Source organism: Hyperolius riggenbachi, chromosome 5, assembly GCF_040937935.1.
Source record: "Hyperolius riggenbachi isolate aHypRig1 chromosome 5, aHypRig1.pri, whole genome shotgun sequence".
In the NCBI taxonomy this organism is placed as follows: domain Eukaryota; kingdom Metazoa; phylum Chordata; class Amphibia; order Anura; family Hyperoliidae; genus Hyperolius; species Hyperolius riggenbachi.
Window position 1 is genome coordinate 107,950,115 of NC_090650.1, and position 16,921 is coordinate 107,967,035.

At 39.3% G+C, this 16,921-nt stretch overlaps 1 protein-coding gene across 7 annotated transcripts in view; it reads right to left on the reverse strand.

The window, feature by feature from the left end:
* The window catches only part of SATB1 (SATB homeobox 1), a 248,252-nt gene that overhangs the window by 117,308 nt on the left and 114,023 nt on the right, over window positions 1–16,921 (reverse strand). For 5 of the 7 annotated variants that reach the window (XM_068236105.1, XM_068236109.1, XM_068236107.1 and 2 more), the window contains exons 2-5: window positions 14,677–14,912; window positions 11,974–12,150; window positions 11,177–11,303; window positions 10,301–10,424 (exon numbers count right to left, since the gene is read on the reverse strand). In XM_068236105.1, coding sequence (XP_068092206.1) covers window positions 10,301–10,424; window positions 11,177–11,303; window positions 11,974–12,150; window positions 14,677–14,887 — 639 coding nt within the window. In that variant the 5' untranslated portion in view covers window positions 14,888–14,912. Of the gene's footprint in view, window positions 1–10,300; window positions 10,425–11,176; window positions 11,304–11,973; window positions 12,151–14,676; window positions 14,917–16,921 lie in introns of all 7 variants that reach the window. The other 2 variants (XM_068236106.1, XM_068236104.1) reach the window with 1 other exon arrangement.

Genomic DNA, 16,921 nt, shown 5'->3' on the forward strand with positions numbered 1-16,921 from the left:
GAATTCGAGGAATAAATAAGAGAGCAATCAAATGATACCCCTAAGCAACTTGCTTTGGGAACTGAAGTTATAGGGTTGTTATTTATTATTTATTGTTATATCAGGCAGAGAAGTGGACAGAAACGGTGAAAACATTATTACGTTTTAGGCTAGGTTGACAGTGAGACGTTGTGTTCCCTGTATAACAGGCACGCAACTTAATGGAATAAAAAAGTGGCATTGTATGGGCTGGTTCAGACAGACGCTTGCGGAGAGTTTACCGCAAGCGCTCGGAACGTCGCGGTAAACGCTCCCATTCAAGTGAATGGGAGCGTTTACACCGAGCTTTTGCGCGCGTTTACACGATCGCGGCGTTCGGGTCCCGATTTTTGCTAGCGTTCGAGCTGCCTCTGGAAGCAACATGTAGCTTCCAGGGGGCGGCCAACCACAACGGCTAATGTCCCAATAGGGAAAGAAAAAACGCAACCGCATCGAAACGTGATGCGAAGGCTACTGAAAGCCTGACCGCGCAGCCGCCGCAACGCCCCCAAACGCAACGCCACGCAGACGTACGTCTGAACCAGCCCTTAGTTAGGCAAACTTTAGGTGGCATACACTGAAGCATACAGTCAGTGGAAAGTATGCTTCACTGCCTCTGTTAACCACTTGAGGACCCACCCTTTACCCCCCCTTAAGGACCAGCGCTGTTTTAGCTGATCTGTGCTGGGTGGGCTGTGAAGCCCCCAGCACAGATCAGGGTGCAGGCAGAGCGACCAGATCGCCCCCCTTTTTTCCCCACTAGGGGGATGATGTGCTGGGGGGGTCTGATCGCTCCTGCCTGCCTAGGTGTTGCTGGGGGGGGCACCTCAAAGCCCCCCTCCGCGGCGAAATTCCCCCCTCCCTCTCATCCCTGTCCCCCCTGGCAATCTGGGCTGCACAGGACGCTATCAGTCCTGTGCAGCCAGTGACAGGCTGTCACCTGTCACATGGCGGCGATCCCCGGCCGCTGATTGGCCGGGGATCGCCGATCTGCCTTACAGCGCTGCTGCGCAGCAGCGCCGTACAATGTAAACAAAGCGGATTATTTCCGCTTGTGTTTACATTTAGCCTGCGAGCCGCGATCGGCGGCCCGCAGGCTATTCACGGAGCCCCCCGCCGTGAATTGACAGGAAGCAGCCGCTCGCGCGAGCGGCTGCTTCCTGATTAATTAGCTTGCAGCTGGCGACCCAGAACTGTGTCGCTGGTCCTGCAGCTGCCACTTTGCCACTTTGCCGACGCGCGGTATGAGTGCGCGGTCAGCAAGTGGTTAATGCAAGCGTTATTCAGTAACGCACTGCATGCAGTGCATTGGGATACTGTAGTGCGTTGGATACCCACAGTGAACATTCCATAGACTTTCTATTGCAGTGTGAATTTCTGCGTTAAAAATACCCCCATTAAGTCACACCACATTGCCCCACTGTGAACGTAGCTTTAGGAAGCAAGAAGTAATTAAAAAGGTTATAACAGACAAGCAATTAGGAACACATGTAAGGAGCGTGTTAAGGATTAGGGTTGAGAGGTGGTATTGAAAAACAAATGAGTTAATTAAGTTGCCAAGACCATGCATGTAGATAAAAAGGACAGGGGGCCAAGGACAGAGCCCTGAGGTACCCCTACAGACTGGAGACAAGATCTAATATGAGTAAAGGCTTGTACACACGCTTAACTAAAGTTGGCTGAGGTGGGCGATAATGACCACCTCAGCCAATAATTAAGTGTGTGTACGGCAGCCCCCGACTCCCAACCCAGGAGTGATTCATGCAGAGGATCAACTCACCCGATCAATGGCCTACTTCGTTGCTGACACTGCTCCCCCGCCAGCCACGTGATGTTACACACGTGCCACTCTGTCGTCCCCCCCCCCCCCCCCCGTGTATCAACACATTGGGCTTGATTCACAAAGCGGTGCTAACCTACTTAGCATGTCTAAAGTCTTTAGACGTGCTAACCAGGGTGCTAAGTAGGTTAGCGCCGGATTTCTCAATCAGATCGTGCGCTAACTTTGTGCGCGCTAAGTCCCATAGGCTTTAATGGGCACTTCGAGCAGAGCGCCCCGCGCTCTGTGCAGTGCGCGCATAAAGTTTTGCGCACGAAAAGCTCATTTAGACGTGCTAAGGGTGTTTTCACAGGCGTGCTAACAGTTAGCACCGCTTTGTGAATCAAGCCCCTTATCAGCTACATAGCTGACACGCATCTGAACTGGCCCAGCGATGTCGGCCCAAGGGGATCAGATCCCGATTCCTGACAGGCGACATAAGTCAAAGGTGTGTACGCACCTTAACCTCCTTAGCGGTAACCCCGTGTGTGACACGGGGTAAGCCGCCGGAGGGTGCCGCTCAGGCCCTGCTGGGCCGATTTTAATAATTTTTTTTTTGCTGGACGCAGCTAGCACTTTGCTAGCTGCGCCAGCACTCTGATCGCCGCCGGCCCCTTTGCGATCGCCGCTATCTGCTGCGGCGCGGGCCCCCCCCCCCTCCAGACCCCAGCGCTGCCTGGCCAATCAGTGCCAGGCAGCGCCGAGGGGTGGCCCGGGACTCCCAATGACGTCCCGACGTCAGTGACGTCGGTGACGTCATCCCGCCCCGTCGCCATGGCGACGGGGGAAGCCCTCCAGGAAATCCCGTTCTTTGAACGGGATTTCCTGATCGCCTATCGCCGGAGGCGATCGGCGGGGCTGGGGGGATGCCGCTGAGCAGCGGCTATCATGTAGCGAGCCCTCGGCTCGCTACATGATAAAAAAAAAAAAAAAAATAAAAAAAACTGTTGCGCTTCCCCCTGGCGGTATTTTTCATACCGCCAAGGGGGTTAAGAGACTATGAAAGACGTCCCAGAGAGATAGGAAGGGATCCAGGAGAAAGTGAGCCCACTCTATACGTACAGATGAAGGTAAATGAAGGATACAAACACAGAGGAGAGATCGAGAAGGATGAGCATGTAATGATGGCCTTTGGATTTAGCTGTAATGGCCTTTGGATTTAGCTGTAAGAAGATCATTGGATACTTTATTAAGAGCAGTTTCTGTGGAGTGGTTGGAGCAAAGGCCAGACTGGAACTGATCAAGCAGGGAGTTAGAAGATAGATATTTGATTAATTCAGCATGAATATGGCATTCATGTAATTTGGATGCAAAGGGGAGAAGTGACACAGGGCAGTAGCAGGAGAGTGCGGTGGGATCTAGAGAGATTTTTTCTATGCAGTGGTGACACAGCAGTCTTTTTGAGTCAAGACAGGAAGATGACAGTGGAGAGGGATAGGTTAAATAGCAATGTCAGCACAGGGATGAAGTATGAGGTAATCTGCAGAATGAGATGGAAAGGAATAGGATTTAAGGAACGGGGTTAAGAAGAAATTTGTAGATTATAGAAGAGAGAATGTTCAGAGATAGGAGAGAAGGCAAATAGAGAGCAGATGAGAAGAGGGGTGCAGCTGGAATGTGAGGACTGCATGTGAATAATGGGCAGAAAGAAGGAGCAGAATTATTGATGTCAACAGGAATGTGAAAATCACTCATGATAATGGTAGATATTTCAGAGGCCAGGAATTATAGGAGCCATGCAGAGAAGTGATCTAAGAAAATAGAAACAGAGCTAGGAGGGCGGGAGATAACTGAGAATTGGAGTTAAGAGTAAGAATATAGTCAGACAACATGGACTATTAGCCTTATGGTGGCCACACACAATACAATTTTCCATATTTTAACACAATTATGAAGATGAAATGATAAAAACATCTCTGAAAAAAGTTGTGGAAGTCTAAAAATCAAGAAATGTACAGTCTATCTTACACCATTTAATCAAAAAAATGGATTCGAATTTTCCACCATGGGCAATCAAAAATATAAAATGTATCTATACAACCAAACTTTTTTTTTTTTTTTTAGCAAAAAAAGTACAAAATTTGTACTGTGTGTGCTCAATTTTAGACTTATATTAGATCACGACAGTAGTAGGGAAATTAGTAAATGAGCTCCTCTGAAGGACGGTTAGACATGAATCTTTCAGTATATTCTGGAAAGTTCTGTGGAAAATGTTCCAGCGCTATATAAATGTATAGTAATAACTGTGCCTGTCAAAGAAAAAACAAATCTTGCTATTGATGACACTGTAGCTATAGCTGGCCAATGCATAATTGTCAGGACCAAATTCAGTTGTGGTGCTGAGTATTGTACTTAAAAAAAGTTTCATTTTATTTCCATAACATTAAACAACCATACAAGACACAGTGTCTAAGTCGATAACAGTCTCAACTTTCAGCAAGGCTAGAGTCCCAGGTTCATATAATGACCAGACACTATCTGCATGGAGTTTGTATATTCTCTGTGTGCTTGCGTGGGATTCCTTTCAGATTTCAAAAGATACTGGTAGCTACCTAAAGGCAGCCTTCATCTTTGGCTGGGATAGAGGGATATGGAGGCTGCCATATTTATTTCCTTTTAAACAATGCAAATTGCCTGGCTGTTCTGCTGATCCTCTGCCTCTAATACTTTTAGCCATAGACCCTGGACAAGCATGTCAATCAGGGGTTTCTGACTGGAGTCTGACTGGATGAGCCAAATCCTTGTTTTGGGTGGGTGATTCAGATACTACTGCAGCCAAGTGTACTTTAAACTGTTCCTATGGTAGGGACATTAGATTGTGAACTCTGTAGGACAGTTGTTGGAATAAATTATTAAATATACTATGTAAGGTCAGATGAAAATGTCAGTGCTATATAAATGAATAATAATAACAGTAATTAATCAATAAGAAGGTTCAAATATAGCCAATCAGATGTCAGCTTGATTACTGAAAATAATTTTACATTACATAAATACACTGAAGATGCCAGATATTAAAGCTATATGCAGACATCCTGCCTACGTTGGCTGTTTATGTTCAGATGGGGGATAATTAAATGTCTATATGAGCTTCCAGTGATGTCTTGAGCCAGCCCTGCACAAAACTAGTTATCTGTAAAGGGGCCCATACACTCAGCCGATTTTCTGGCCGATCGATCAAAATCAATCGATCGATTGCAAATCAGTTAACCAATCGACCGATTGGCGGCCGATTTCGATTGATTTCAATCGATCTGGCAGGGCGTAAAATCTAGGTCGATCTGTTGAGATTGCTTATCATTTTGCATTGGCCCTAATGGAAATCTGATGGCAAAAAAATGGCATCAGATCGATTTTCAATAGATTTCAAACTGAAATCTATTGGAATTCTAATCCTAGTAAAATGTATACTGTACATATGTAAAATAATGTTCCTAAACACATCAGATAGATAAGAAATCTATCTAATGATCTATCTGCTGCTAATCTAACGAGTGTATGGCCACAGGATACATTTTATTGGCCGGTTGCTGCTGTTTTCCACCTCTGCATCAGTTCTCCTCCCTCTCTCTGCTCTGCTGGAAATGATTATGCAAACTTGGCTGAATATTAATGAATTGCTGACCAACAGGAGGTCAGGCCTCCTTCCTCAATATGTGGTCAAACAACCTGCAGAGTTCACTTTCCTCTATTGTGGTGAAACAAACTACGGAGTTCACAAACACTAAGCCAAGTGTGGATTTTGGTATGCTAATCTTTTGTGTGAAAGATCGATGGAAGTACAACTTGCTTAGCGTGTGTGACTGTGAAGATAGCTTAAGGCTTGCAGTTATTTTTCCAGAGGTGTTACTGTAGAATATGAAACCTAGCAGATGATCTAGGATTTATGGAAGTGTATTCATAAATAACGCTTCACAAGGCTGCATCTGCTTGCAATAATCGGAAGGCATTTCTCCGCCAGTTCATTAACGCAGCAAATTTCCAAAAATATAACTGAATCAAAGATTTTCAAATAAGATAAAGTCACTGTCACCTTGAAGATAAACTGGATGTACCTTTCCATGCGATCATTGTGGACCTGATACTGGGCAAATACCAAGAACAAACGTCACACAAACTTACTAACAAGCTATGTAATGCGAGGGTCAACCACATGAAGAATAATTTGAAAAGACTATTTCAGTAGCCACTCAACCGCACGGACATTGGTTTCAATTCCTTATCAAGATTCTAAGAAGCTCGAATGCTGCCAACATTAAACAACCAAGCAACGGCTAAACCACCTATCCAAGTCCTTAACCAGTCCTCAGTGACCAATCTGAAGGCAGTGACTGGACAGATTAAGCAACAAAGATGAGGCCTTATTACCAAAGCCAAAACAGTGCAGCCTCATTCCCATTTAACTTAATTCGTTTTTCCACACCTTTTACTCTAGATTTGTGGCTTTCCCTTTTAGCCCATACCTTCAACCTTCGTAGTCAAGGCACATTTTTATTTTTTTCTGTTTTCCCACGTTTACTGCTATGGAAAGATTGCACACAAGTATTTATTTTATTTAAAATTTGATCCACTGGTTTCTGTTGCCGTCTCATCAAACTATATATAAAAACAATATTCATTTGGTTTGTCTGACCCTTGAATCCTGAGCTGTAAAGCACAGTTATCAAGTGCAGAAGATAATGCTGATTATGGAAAATGCCCTATGAAGTCTAAATGCAGACATAAACGAAAGATGAATTAAAAAAATAAGTCACAAACTGCTCCGTGAGGCCCCTAAATTTACTTTTGATGCCCTGTAGTCACTGCATCTTTTGCTTCTTTGGAAGAGCACACTGCAGGTACATTATCGCTGCTTGGCGGTGTAAAAAGTACCACTACATATACGCACTGTACGATCTTCGGTTCAGCAACCGGTAATAGTTATGGTGCTCTCTGTAATATCTGGGAAACCTTCGTCAATTCTCTAATATACCTTCCTGATCTCTTAACTTTAAAACTGGGTCATTGCCTGCAGGAATAAGAAACACTGATGGACACCGGGTAGCAGGGTGGCATAGAGGTTAGCAACGCCCAGGGTACCTAGCAGCAATGGGTCCCTGGTTGAAATCCCAGCCAGGGCACTATCTGCACTGAGTTTGTATTATCTCCCTCTGTTGAGTGGGTTTCCTCTGGCCACATCCCAAAAATATTCAGATAAGTTTATTGGCTTCCCCTAAATTGGCCCTAGACTATGATACATGCACTACATGATGCATACACACATAGACATATTACTATGGTAGGGATTAAATTGTGAGCCCCTTTGAGAGACAGTTAAGTGACTAAACAATATACTCTGTACAGCGCTGCGGAAGATGTCTGCACTATATAAATACAAAATAATAATAATAGTGGGCGATAATACCAAATCGCCCATCTGCATGGTTAAATAAAAAAAATGCTCTGTTCAGTAAACTGTACCTAAACATACATTCACTCTGACAAACATAAATAACCACTAGCATTAATTATACTGCTGATGGAGAGGAGTAGACTATAATTGTAAAATACCAAAGCAAACATTATTTTAATTAATGTTGTAAAATGAGGTTTAGCAACTAGAAGGAAACTTTTTAACTGACTCATGTGCAAAGTTTTTTTCCCATGCTTATAATTAGGTGAAGAAAAGGGACTTGTGTTGTCTACTTCAGTACAAACTCTGAGTAACCAATGTTGAATGTGTTCTGAACTTTGTACAGTATACATAAATCGGAGAAAGAGGGCAAAAAGGGATCTACTCAACAGGTAACATTTGCAAGCCAAAGAAAGTTTTCAAATAACGTATTTACTGGCGTTTTTGTGGCCCATAAGAAGCAGTCCACTGTAATTGTCTGATACAGAATGCACTGTGATTTTCCTTCCATTAAGATTTCCATTTAAAAGAAATCTGATACTAATGTATTTTCAAGTGAACATATAGATTATTATTGGAGGACAATGGGATCTAGAGCCCTGATAAAGACATCAAGCCTGTCTGCTGCTTATTAGATGCCCTGCTAAGCTTGCAGATATTTAAGGACCTAATAGCAAACAATGTAATAATAATCAATCAATGACATTCAGCAGTGGTTTGACAAAGGGAGACCACATATATTTATCACATTTGTGCTATTCAGCACCTATTACGGGATTAATTATTTGGCTAGTTGGAGTTCAATCAGGATACCAGACTACTGAAGTAATAAATAAACCTTAGAGCTAAATACAGGTATGGTGTTATTTACATACGTAGTTTCTTATTAAGTTGGCCAAAATGTTTTAGTAATAGAAAAAAATTAAAGAAACAAAAACCTTTATATTACATAAAAGATGAATTTAACCATCACAAAGGAAGATTATAACAATCTCTGCATAACTCTATTGTATTTTAGGGCAGGGCCTTTTCCACCACTGTTTCTTGACATTTCTGTACATGTTTTGTAATGACTGCACATTTTTTTTACTTAAACAATACTATGTATACATTTCTGTTATCCAATCATATAATATCTTATTCTGCAAACCACCATGAACGATGATGGCATTACAAAAATCATTGTTATACACAGATACACAAAAATCAAGAGATACAAGAAAAAATCACCAACGAAAACTAAACTCCCAATTTCAGTATAGTCTAAGTCTTGATTGCCAGATTTCAATTATTGGGACTAATTTTCCATAATTCTTTAAGAGAAGAACATTTTCAATGTTTCCAAAAATGAACCTTTACTGAAAACCAAAATTATGATCGAAAGAGCATTTTAATTATGAATATATTAATCAAAGCACACTGAAAGACTAAATAAAGAGTCAAATCATTTCCATGCCCCAATAGAAAACCAGTTCAATATGCCAGAGCACAAAAAAATCAATAAAAGCAATACAAATAATCATCTCTTGCATTCTACAAGTGGTAACTAAAACAGTTTACCTGCCCCTAATCTAGGTGTGGTGCGATATTTATATACAAAAAATGTGCCTTTTTATAATGTTTCTTTGTTGTGTTATTATAAAGAAAAGTGATGGAACGAATCTTATCTGTATATTCCATGAGCCCTGCAGCAAACACCCGCAGCTTTTACAGTACTTGCAAAATGTGGCAGTTGTATAGAGGCATCCATGGAATGGTTGGTAACTAATGAATAGAATTTTGATTATTTCCAGGCCAACAATTATTGAATGGGAGCCACAAGACTGGGGGAATAAAAACCAATCATTGCGCAAAGCTATAAGTGGGAAAAAAAGCAAATCACCTGCAGCACATTTTTGAATAAAAACATAACGTTGCCAAAAATGGACTGAATATGCGGGGGGAAAAACATGAAAAAACGTCTCCCATAAACCAAAATGTATAATTTAAAATTATTTTTTTTAAGTGTAATGATTTTTTGAGTAAGCAAAATACCTAAAATGAATTAATAAATGACATAGTAATGTCACAGTAGTATAGAGACAGGTTTTTGTGCAGTTACCAGTCTCGCCAACATGCCAACAGCTAGTGCTCAGACACTGTGACATCATGCAGCGGCCTTAAGATTCCCATTCCATAAGCTCGCTTCATGGGAGGAATGTTGACGCGCACACAACTTAATATGTTTACCCGTGTGCTAAAAAATTGATTACACATCAAACACTTTGGATCAGGAGAGCTATCATGATTGAATAAACTACATAGTTGATAAACAAAATAAAAATACAAAAGAACTTACAGAAGCCACTTTTTGAAACCACTATTACTTTAAACTGACCTTTTTGCCCTCTAAACAAGAAGTATCAATTTAGCAGTGGAAGTTATTAAAAGCTGTTTCGCAAGTGTGCAAGGGAAACAAAAAATATAGATGATCATGATGAAAAAAAATTCAAACTGCACTTCTACCAAAATTAGATCAAAAACACTTTTTATTTTTTTAGTTTGTTAAAACAGTGCCACTGTTAGGGCACTGCGGAGCCTCATGAGAAACGACATTCAAGTCATCTGAAAAAAAAAGCAGTTAAAAAGCCAGATTTCAATGGTTTAATTGTATTAGTAGAGTATTTTAATTAGATTATATGACAGAATTCTAATTGTGTAGCTTGTAATTATTCAGAGTCCCATGAGGAATGTTTTTCTCACCTTCTTTTTTTTTTAAATATATAAAAAAAAAATAACAGCCGCATGCATAATTCATTGTTTGGGTGTAGGCTTTCGTATAAGACATTTTCCTACTATTGTGGACAGCATGAAATACAAAAGTGAGCTGTGGCAATTACATCACACTGCTGGAGAGGAATGGCAGGTGCAATCCAGCATGAGATGTGATCATGTGTTTGGAGTCGCTCTACACTGCTAAGAACAATTCCTGGAGGTGGCAACAAGCAGAACACAATTATCGAGGTCATGCCAGTTATTGGACGCTTGACAACATAGCCTTATTGTTTTTCAATACTGTCTAATGCAGATACCTGGGACAGAGGGCACTCCTTAGCCAGAGAACTCTGATTCATATCTTTCAGCAAGTCCTTGAGAGCGTTGCGTACTGTTATGTGGGACCACTGCTCAGGAGGCAAGTCTTCAAGTTTAGGGCAACTATTAGAGACAGATTAGAGAAGGGATTATTACAAGATTTCATCCTGCTGCAGAACATTCCTTAAAGACAGACAGATTTCATTTTGCGCATCAAGCAGATGCATCTGGAGATTGCTCTCGGTCTCCTGATTGTTCCGATTAGTTAATTACTTTAAACAACACATCTGCTGTATTGATGCATGAATTATACATCAGCTGCATGTGGCGACTATTTTTGCATGTTACTTCTACCTTCCTGCTCTGATGCGCTTGGTAAAACAATTTAAGGTGCAATGCTTTCTCACAACTCATAAGGAAAAAAAGGCTTAAGATCATTTTTTTTTTAATTGCGACTGGAAATGAAAAAAAAAAGAAAAATACGGGAATACACAAAAAAAATAAAAAAATCACACACCAGATTACATTAAGAAGGGTGAAGTCATTCTTTCACAGAATGTACCCAGATGGCTTGGTGCAGGATATGCAAAAATATTTTCTGTTAAGTACATTTTATGTAAAATACCTATTTGTAATGCACGTATTGAATTAATTGACTAAATATAATTCAGCATATAAAGCATACTAAAAAAAAAAAAAGAAAGAAAAAATGTATGTCAGATATGAGCGACAGTTGCACTTCAGCCTCTCTAGAAACTTTGAATTTGGTGTCATGCAAGTATATCAGTGCACACCATTGGAAAGGAAAAGAAAACAGTGAGAGACCTCAGCAGCTGACAAGGAACAAAGCAACCTTGAGTCACATTATGACTCACCTGTGTAGTTGTATTTTCAGTGTGACCACATGAAACACGTCTTGTAGCATGTCTGCTACAGTGGCATCAGGAGCATCTGTTACACAGGAGAGTGGAACTGGATTCCATCTACCAACTTGGATAAGCCCTGAACCCCAGAGACAAAGAAATGAGTGGATATTACTTTTCATGTTGCTACCAGTTTCATGTCAAATAAAACACCATAAAAAATGCAAAATATAATATAAAGAAAATCATAAATAAAAAATACCCTATTAACAGAAAAGAAGTAAAAATCACTACAAAAATAATAAAATAATAAACCTCGAGCATTGTATACATCTTGCCTTGCATAAATTAGCAAGCAACAAAATATCTAATTTTTGCATAATAAATTCAGAGAAATTGAGCGTCAACAGCTTCACACTTGAACATTTAGGAAAAAGGCAGCAGCAAATTATACTGCCTAAATAATAATAAAAATGTGGAGAAAAAAAAAACAAAAAAGAAAAGAAAAAAATAGGAAACACATCTAGGTATTCAGTCATAAATGCAAATTGACTCTCAGCATTCCATCTGCTCAGATATGCTCAGCATTTCTCCCTAGATTCTCAGTGGACCATATTATTAAGGTCAATAGGCATGCTAATGATTCAGTTCTAGCATCTGAAGTCCCTTAAAACTACTCACATTATTTACTATATAGCTGCAAAAAATAATAATCACCATAGAAAAACAGATGTGAATCTATGAATTAAGTAATGTATCCAGTAATGTTGTATAACACTCTCTTTTTTTCCTGTTACTTCATTATTTACCTTTGGCTTGGGCAGCTGCACTGTGAGAATATCCAAGGGACAGAAGAGCCATTTCAATCAACTGGTTAAAAAGCATGTCCTTCCTAACCAATACAAATTCCGCATGCTCCTCTTTGCAGTCATACTCCATGAAATTTTCATAATGTTCCACAATGCAAAACACTGGAAGCATATTTCCTGAGAACATAGAAAGAGTTAAAAAAATCAATATTACAAGCAATAGCCCATGTGCAGAATCAGAAGCCAAGATAACTAAACTATTTAATCAGTTTCCCAAATCAAACAAAATTAGCAAATTAACAATATATTTAGACAGCATTAACTTAAGAAATCTTCACAACAGTGGCAGAAGTATATTTTTCTTGTCACTATAACAAGACCACTTATAGATTGTAAAAGGCAGGCAAACTAAATAATACAATGGGGAAGAAAACTTTTTTTTACCTATGACTGAAACAGCATACTACTGGAACATACGGTTACTTAATTTAAAGTGTCAAAAAGATTTCTTAAAAACTATTACAGATGTTTCTCATTTTCCCATGTGATGGTTTAACAGAAAATCTTACCTTTCATGACAGAAATAGTTTTTTTTTTCTTTAAATGTTATTATTTTTATTAGGGAAAAATCAATTGCCCTACAGAAAAAAACATAAGCATATCTGTTGTTTTGTGCCACATATTATTATATTGGGGTTATATTTATATTAAGAACTGTGAGGTTACCACCTTATGAAAATACATAGGGCAAAAAAAAAAATACACCACCGTACCAAAACAATAACACTAAGAGTATTAGCGGTTTTACTGAAAAATCTACATTCAAGCTCTTATTGCAATCTCTATTCTTACTTGCCATTGGCTCATACAAAAATATTAGTGTCAAGGGAGTACCGATAACCTGCCCAAGGTTAAGTAAAAGGGACTCATATATTTTTTCATGAAATCATTTTTCACATTGAGCTTATCCTGTAAACGTATTACAAGAATGATGATATGTTTTGGTTCTTGCCCATTTCAGTTCTGATAAAAACATGACATTCACTCATCTACCTATTTCGTAGTGTGCCAATACACCCCAAGTCAACTCTGGAATTCAACTGGTTAAGATCTGGAACATTCTTTCAACATGTAAGAAGACTGTAGCTATTCTTCCTCTGAAGGAGTAGCTAAGTGGGGACTCCTCTATCTTTGAAGTGGGTGTGGGGAGCTCAATTCATTATGTGAGCTCTCCTTGTGACCTTAAGCTAGTCTCTCATTTGTTCCTTTCCTCTGTGCCAGAAAAGATCACAATCAATTCAAGGCAAGAGCTCCCTGAGCCTGTAACATGCTACATGAGACACTTTTGCATCTTTGGAGAAAGAAATATAGAGTTTATAGCTCGGACTAATTAAAACCTCACTTCTAAATGGACTTTCAATTAAGATATTGTAATAAGAAGCCACCTTGCGCCGAAACAACTCTATAGAACTGCAGTTTCTACTGTTAGAACTTGCAGGTAAAAAATTAAAAAAAACAAAAACAAATGAAGCTGTGTACTTATATATTTAACCTAGAGAGTTTGTATGTTATTAGCATAGTGACGTGTTGTTCTTCCTTAAGTGATCAACATTAAACAGCAACACTCTCGCATTAACTGCTCCCATCTGACCAAATGTTTGGCCCAGCAACTTTATAACTGTCCAGCATTACAAAAGAGGAAAGCTGTGGTCAGTGCTAAAAATATAAGATGATTCTCATCTGAAGGCACTGCTAGGGCTTTTGCTGAACATTTACGAGACTATGTAAACAACAAGTCTGCATGAGGAGCAGTGGAGTCTGTAGAATCCTTGTCTAAAACAGTCCTGGCATTAAAGTTTGCTGTGCAAATACCACATACTACCAGAGGCAGCTGAAATCCCCCTATTTAGGAATTTATAGAACTTATATGTTTGCAGGCGTCAGATAGTCCTTTTATATAGCCTTGCTCCAGTTCCTCGGTATAATATTAATGCACTCCCTTTGAAAAGCCATAATAAATTATATTTGTAATGCTTGTTCTGCCCTGGCTTTCTTAAGATGCATACATTCTTGGCAAACAATCAATAAATAGGGTAATCATGAACAGAGGCCAAAGAATTTGCTGAAGTGCTTTTTTTCCATTTTAATAGATAGAGATCTAACAATACCAACTGCTGTGTCTGTTCATTTTAGGATCAATATATGCTTTGTTTTCGCTGAACAGAATGCAAAATGAAGGACTGTATGATAAATGTTACACATTGTAGACAATGAAATTCCAGTGCCTTCAACAGCGTACTTGAAATTATCAGTTGTCTCAAAATAATGCTAAATGCATTCCAAACCTAAAGGAAAGCAGCACAATCAGCGCATTCTTTACATTTCCATAACGTAACTGTTGCCCTTCGCAAGATTTGCGATAGAGTGTCCGAAAGATTCCTGTTTGTGGCACAGTTCATGCAGAAGTGCTAAGCGTAGTAGGCATCTAACAATTCAACATAGTGTGAAAAAATATATATACATGTATACATGCGCAAGAAGAGCCAAAATAAATTGGGAAAAAAAATTCTATTTTTTTTACAAAACGAACCATACATATACATTGAATTGAGCTAACATCATATTAAAATAATGATTGAAATGCAGCTGCAGCTTTGCAGTCACTCATAAATCTAGCAAGTGAACTTGTCTTAGGAATGTTACCTTTCCGGATACTGGTCCTCATCATGTGAGCGGAGTGTCTAAGTGGCACCCCTTGCATTTTTGCTCCTATGCTTCCAATTCTTCCTCTTCCTAGAGGACTTCCATTCTGCTCAAGGCGGGCTATTTTGGCTGGTGGACCTTTTGGATCGCTTACATTGTTAGACATTTCTGAATGTTCTATCCCCTGAGTTTTCTCGTTCGAATGATCCATGCTCAGTCCCGCCTCTAAGGATCACCTGGCTCAATTAAAAAAAAAAAAAAAAAACAACACAAGTATTTATAAATCTATGAGGCATGCTCATCTATTGTAGCAAGGAAAAAAATGCAAATGGTTACCAATTTTACTTATGTAAACATACGTACACTCACACAAATATAGACATAATTAAATGGAACGCATTCCTTGGACTACTTTGTTGAGGCAAACAGGTCCCAAGGGGATGGAGCCAGACCATTTTTTTTTAATTAACTGAAACCAACAAACACCTGCAAAGCTTCAAGATATTGATTTATCCTTAGAAGTCTAGTCAAATGTACTGATTGTTTTACGTAAAAAAACTATATCTCCTAGCCACACCTTATGCAACACATGTGAATGTGAAATAGGAATTTCACCTAGGAGGTATAGCAAACTTTTTTTTGTCTGTTTTCCTTTATTTTAATGTAACTTTTTTTTCTTTTTTGCCATGCGAGATTTTACAATTTCACTGATCACATGCATAACTGTAATCAATGTTAGTTTCATGGCAACAGTTAATTTTCTAACTGAAATGATCAGTCTTATTGAATACACCGGGTGGATTATAGAAATGATTCAGTCTATGAAAGACACAGTGACCTACGTCTCAATTGTTGGATCAACTGCATTGCGAACTAAGAGAGCCTTATTAGCAGTTAAACACATCTACACCTGGATGTACTGCAGGGGTCAATATTTATACATAGAATGGTAACATATTAAGAGTTAGCACTGTACTATCATACTGCACCTGATGATTGCCAATGCAGCATTACACGGTCAGTGGTGCAATAAATCTTTCTCCAAGAGTACGGTGTACACACACACACATATATATATATATATATATATATATATATATATATATATATATATATATATATATATATATATATATCTCACAATCACACATCAACTACCTTACATAATATAGATGTGTTTTCAAGAACCTTTTTTCTCCCTCATTACAAACAAATCTCTTTTTCATTTATAATAGACTAATAATGGCGTACAACTGTCACGTATATCATCGGAAACGTTGTTATTATAGTTGTAAAGAATCAATACAGCTTTTCCTATACACAACACATATATAGCATGACTTCTACCAAACTCATTCATTTGCAAAGTTGAAGCAGTTAAACCTATATAGAGAAATCACTATAGAGAGAAATGTCAGGTCACTTAAAAAAGTATCACACTAATCTTTTTTCTCGATGACAGGCATAAGGACGAGAATAAGTGAAATATTTAACCTTTCCCTCTAAATGACTGTCCTTCGTTAATAAAGAAGCCTCATTTAAATCTATTAATTACACTTATTTTAAAAAGGTCCCAAGTTCAAATAAATCAGGCTTGCACTCTTGAATACCGTCTGCCCTACCTTTGAGCACAGTCTAAATTAAAATACAGGCAATCCATCTTTTTAAAGTGTAGACAGGAGAGAGCAGCACCAGAGAGGAATGTAGTGGTTATGAACTGATCAGCTGCTGATACTCAGGTAATGATGTAACTGGAGTCTGGGTGTCAGACTCCGCATTCCCTCCAATTAGAAGCCATTTCTGTGAAATGTGACCAGGACAATGTTTTGACACACAACAGTTGATAGTGCACTCTTTGATTTGTAGAACATACACAACGCAGTCGGTGTCAAAACCAAAAATCAAACATGCGTAGACCATCTAATTTCCCCCCATTTACTACGCTGTGCCCAAGGCTAAAGTTCACCAGAATCTCAATTACAAATAATGATGAGCAGAGTGTACCCACAATGACAGCACAAGGCGGTGACTATTATCTGTAGTTATCCCTGTCAGGCAGAGCCTCCTTCTGTTAACCCTTTCACTGCAGGCTGAGGGTCACCAAAGAGTTGGCACTGTGGCTCAGCTGTAGACACAGCAAGCCATTACTAAGTGAATTTGCAGGCAGGCCATGAAAAAAAAAAAGAAGAGGAAATGGGACTTGGCTAGGGAAGAATATTTCACACCTCCAAATCTGCCTACAAAC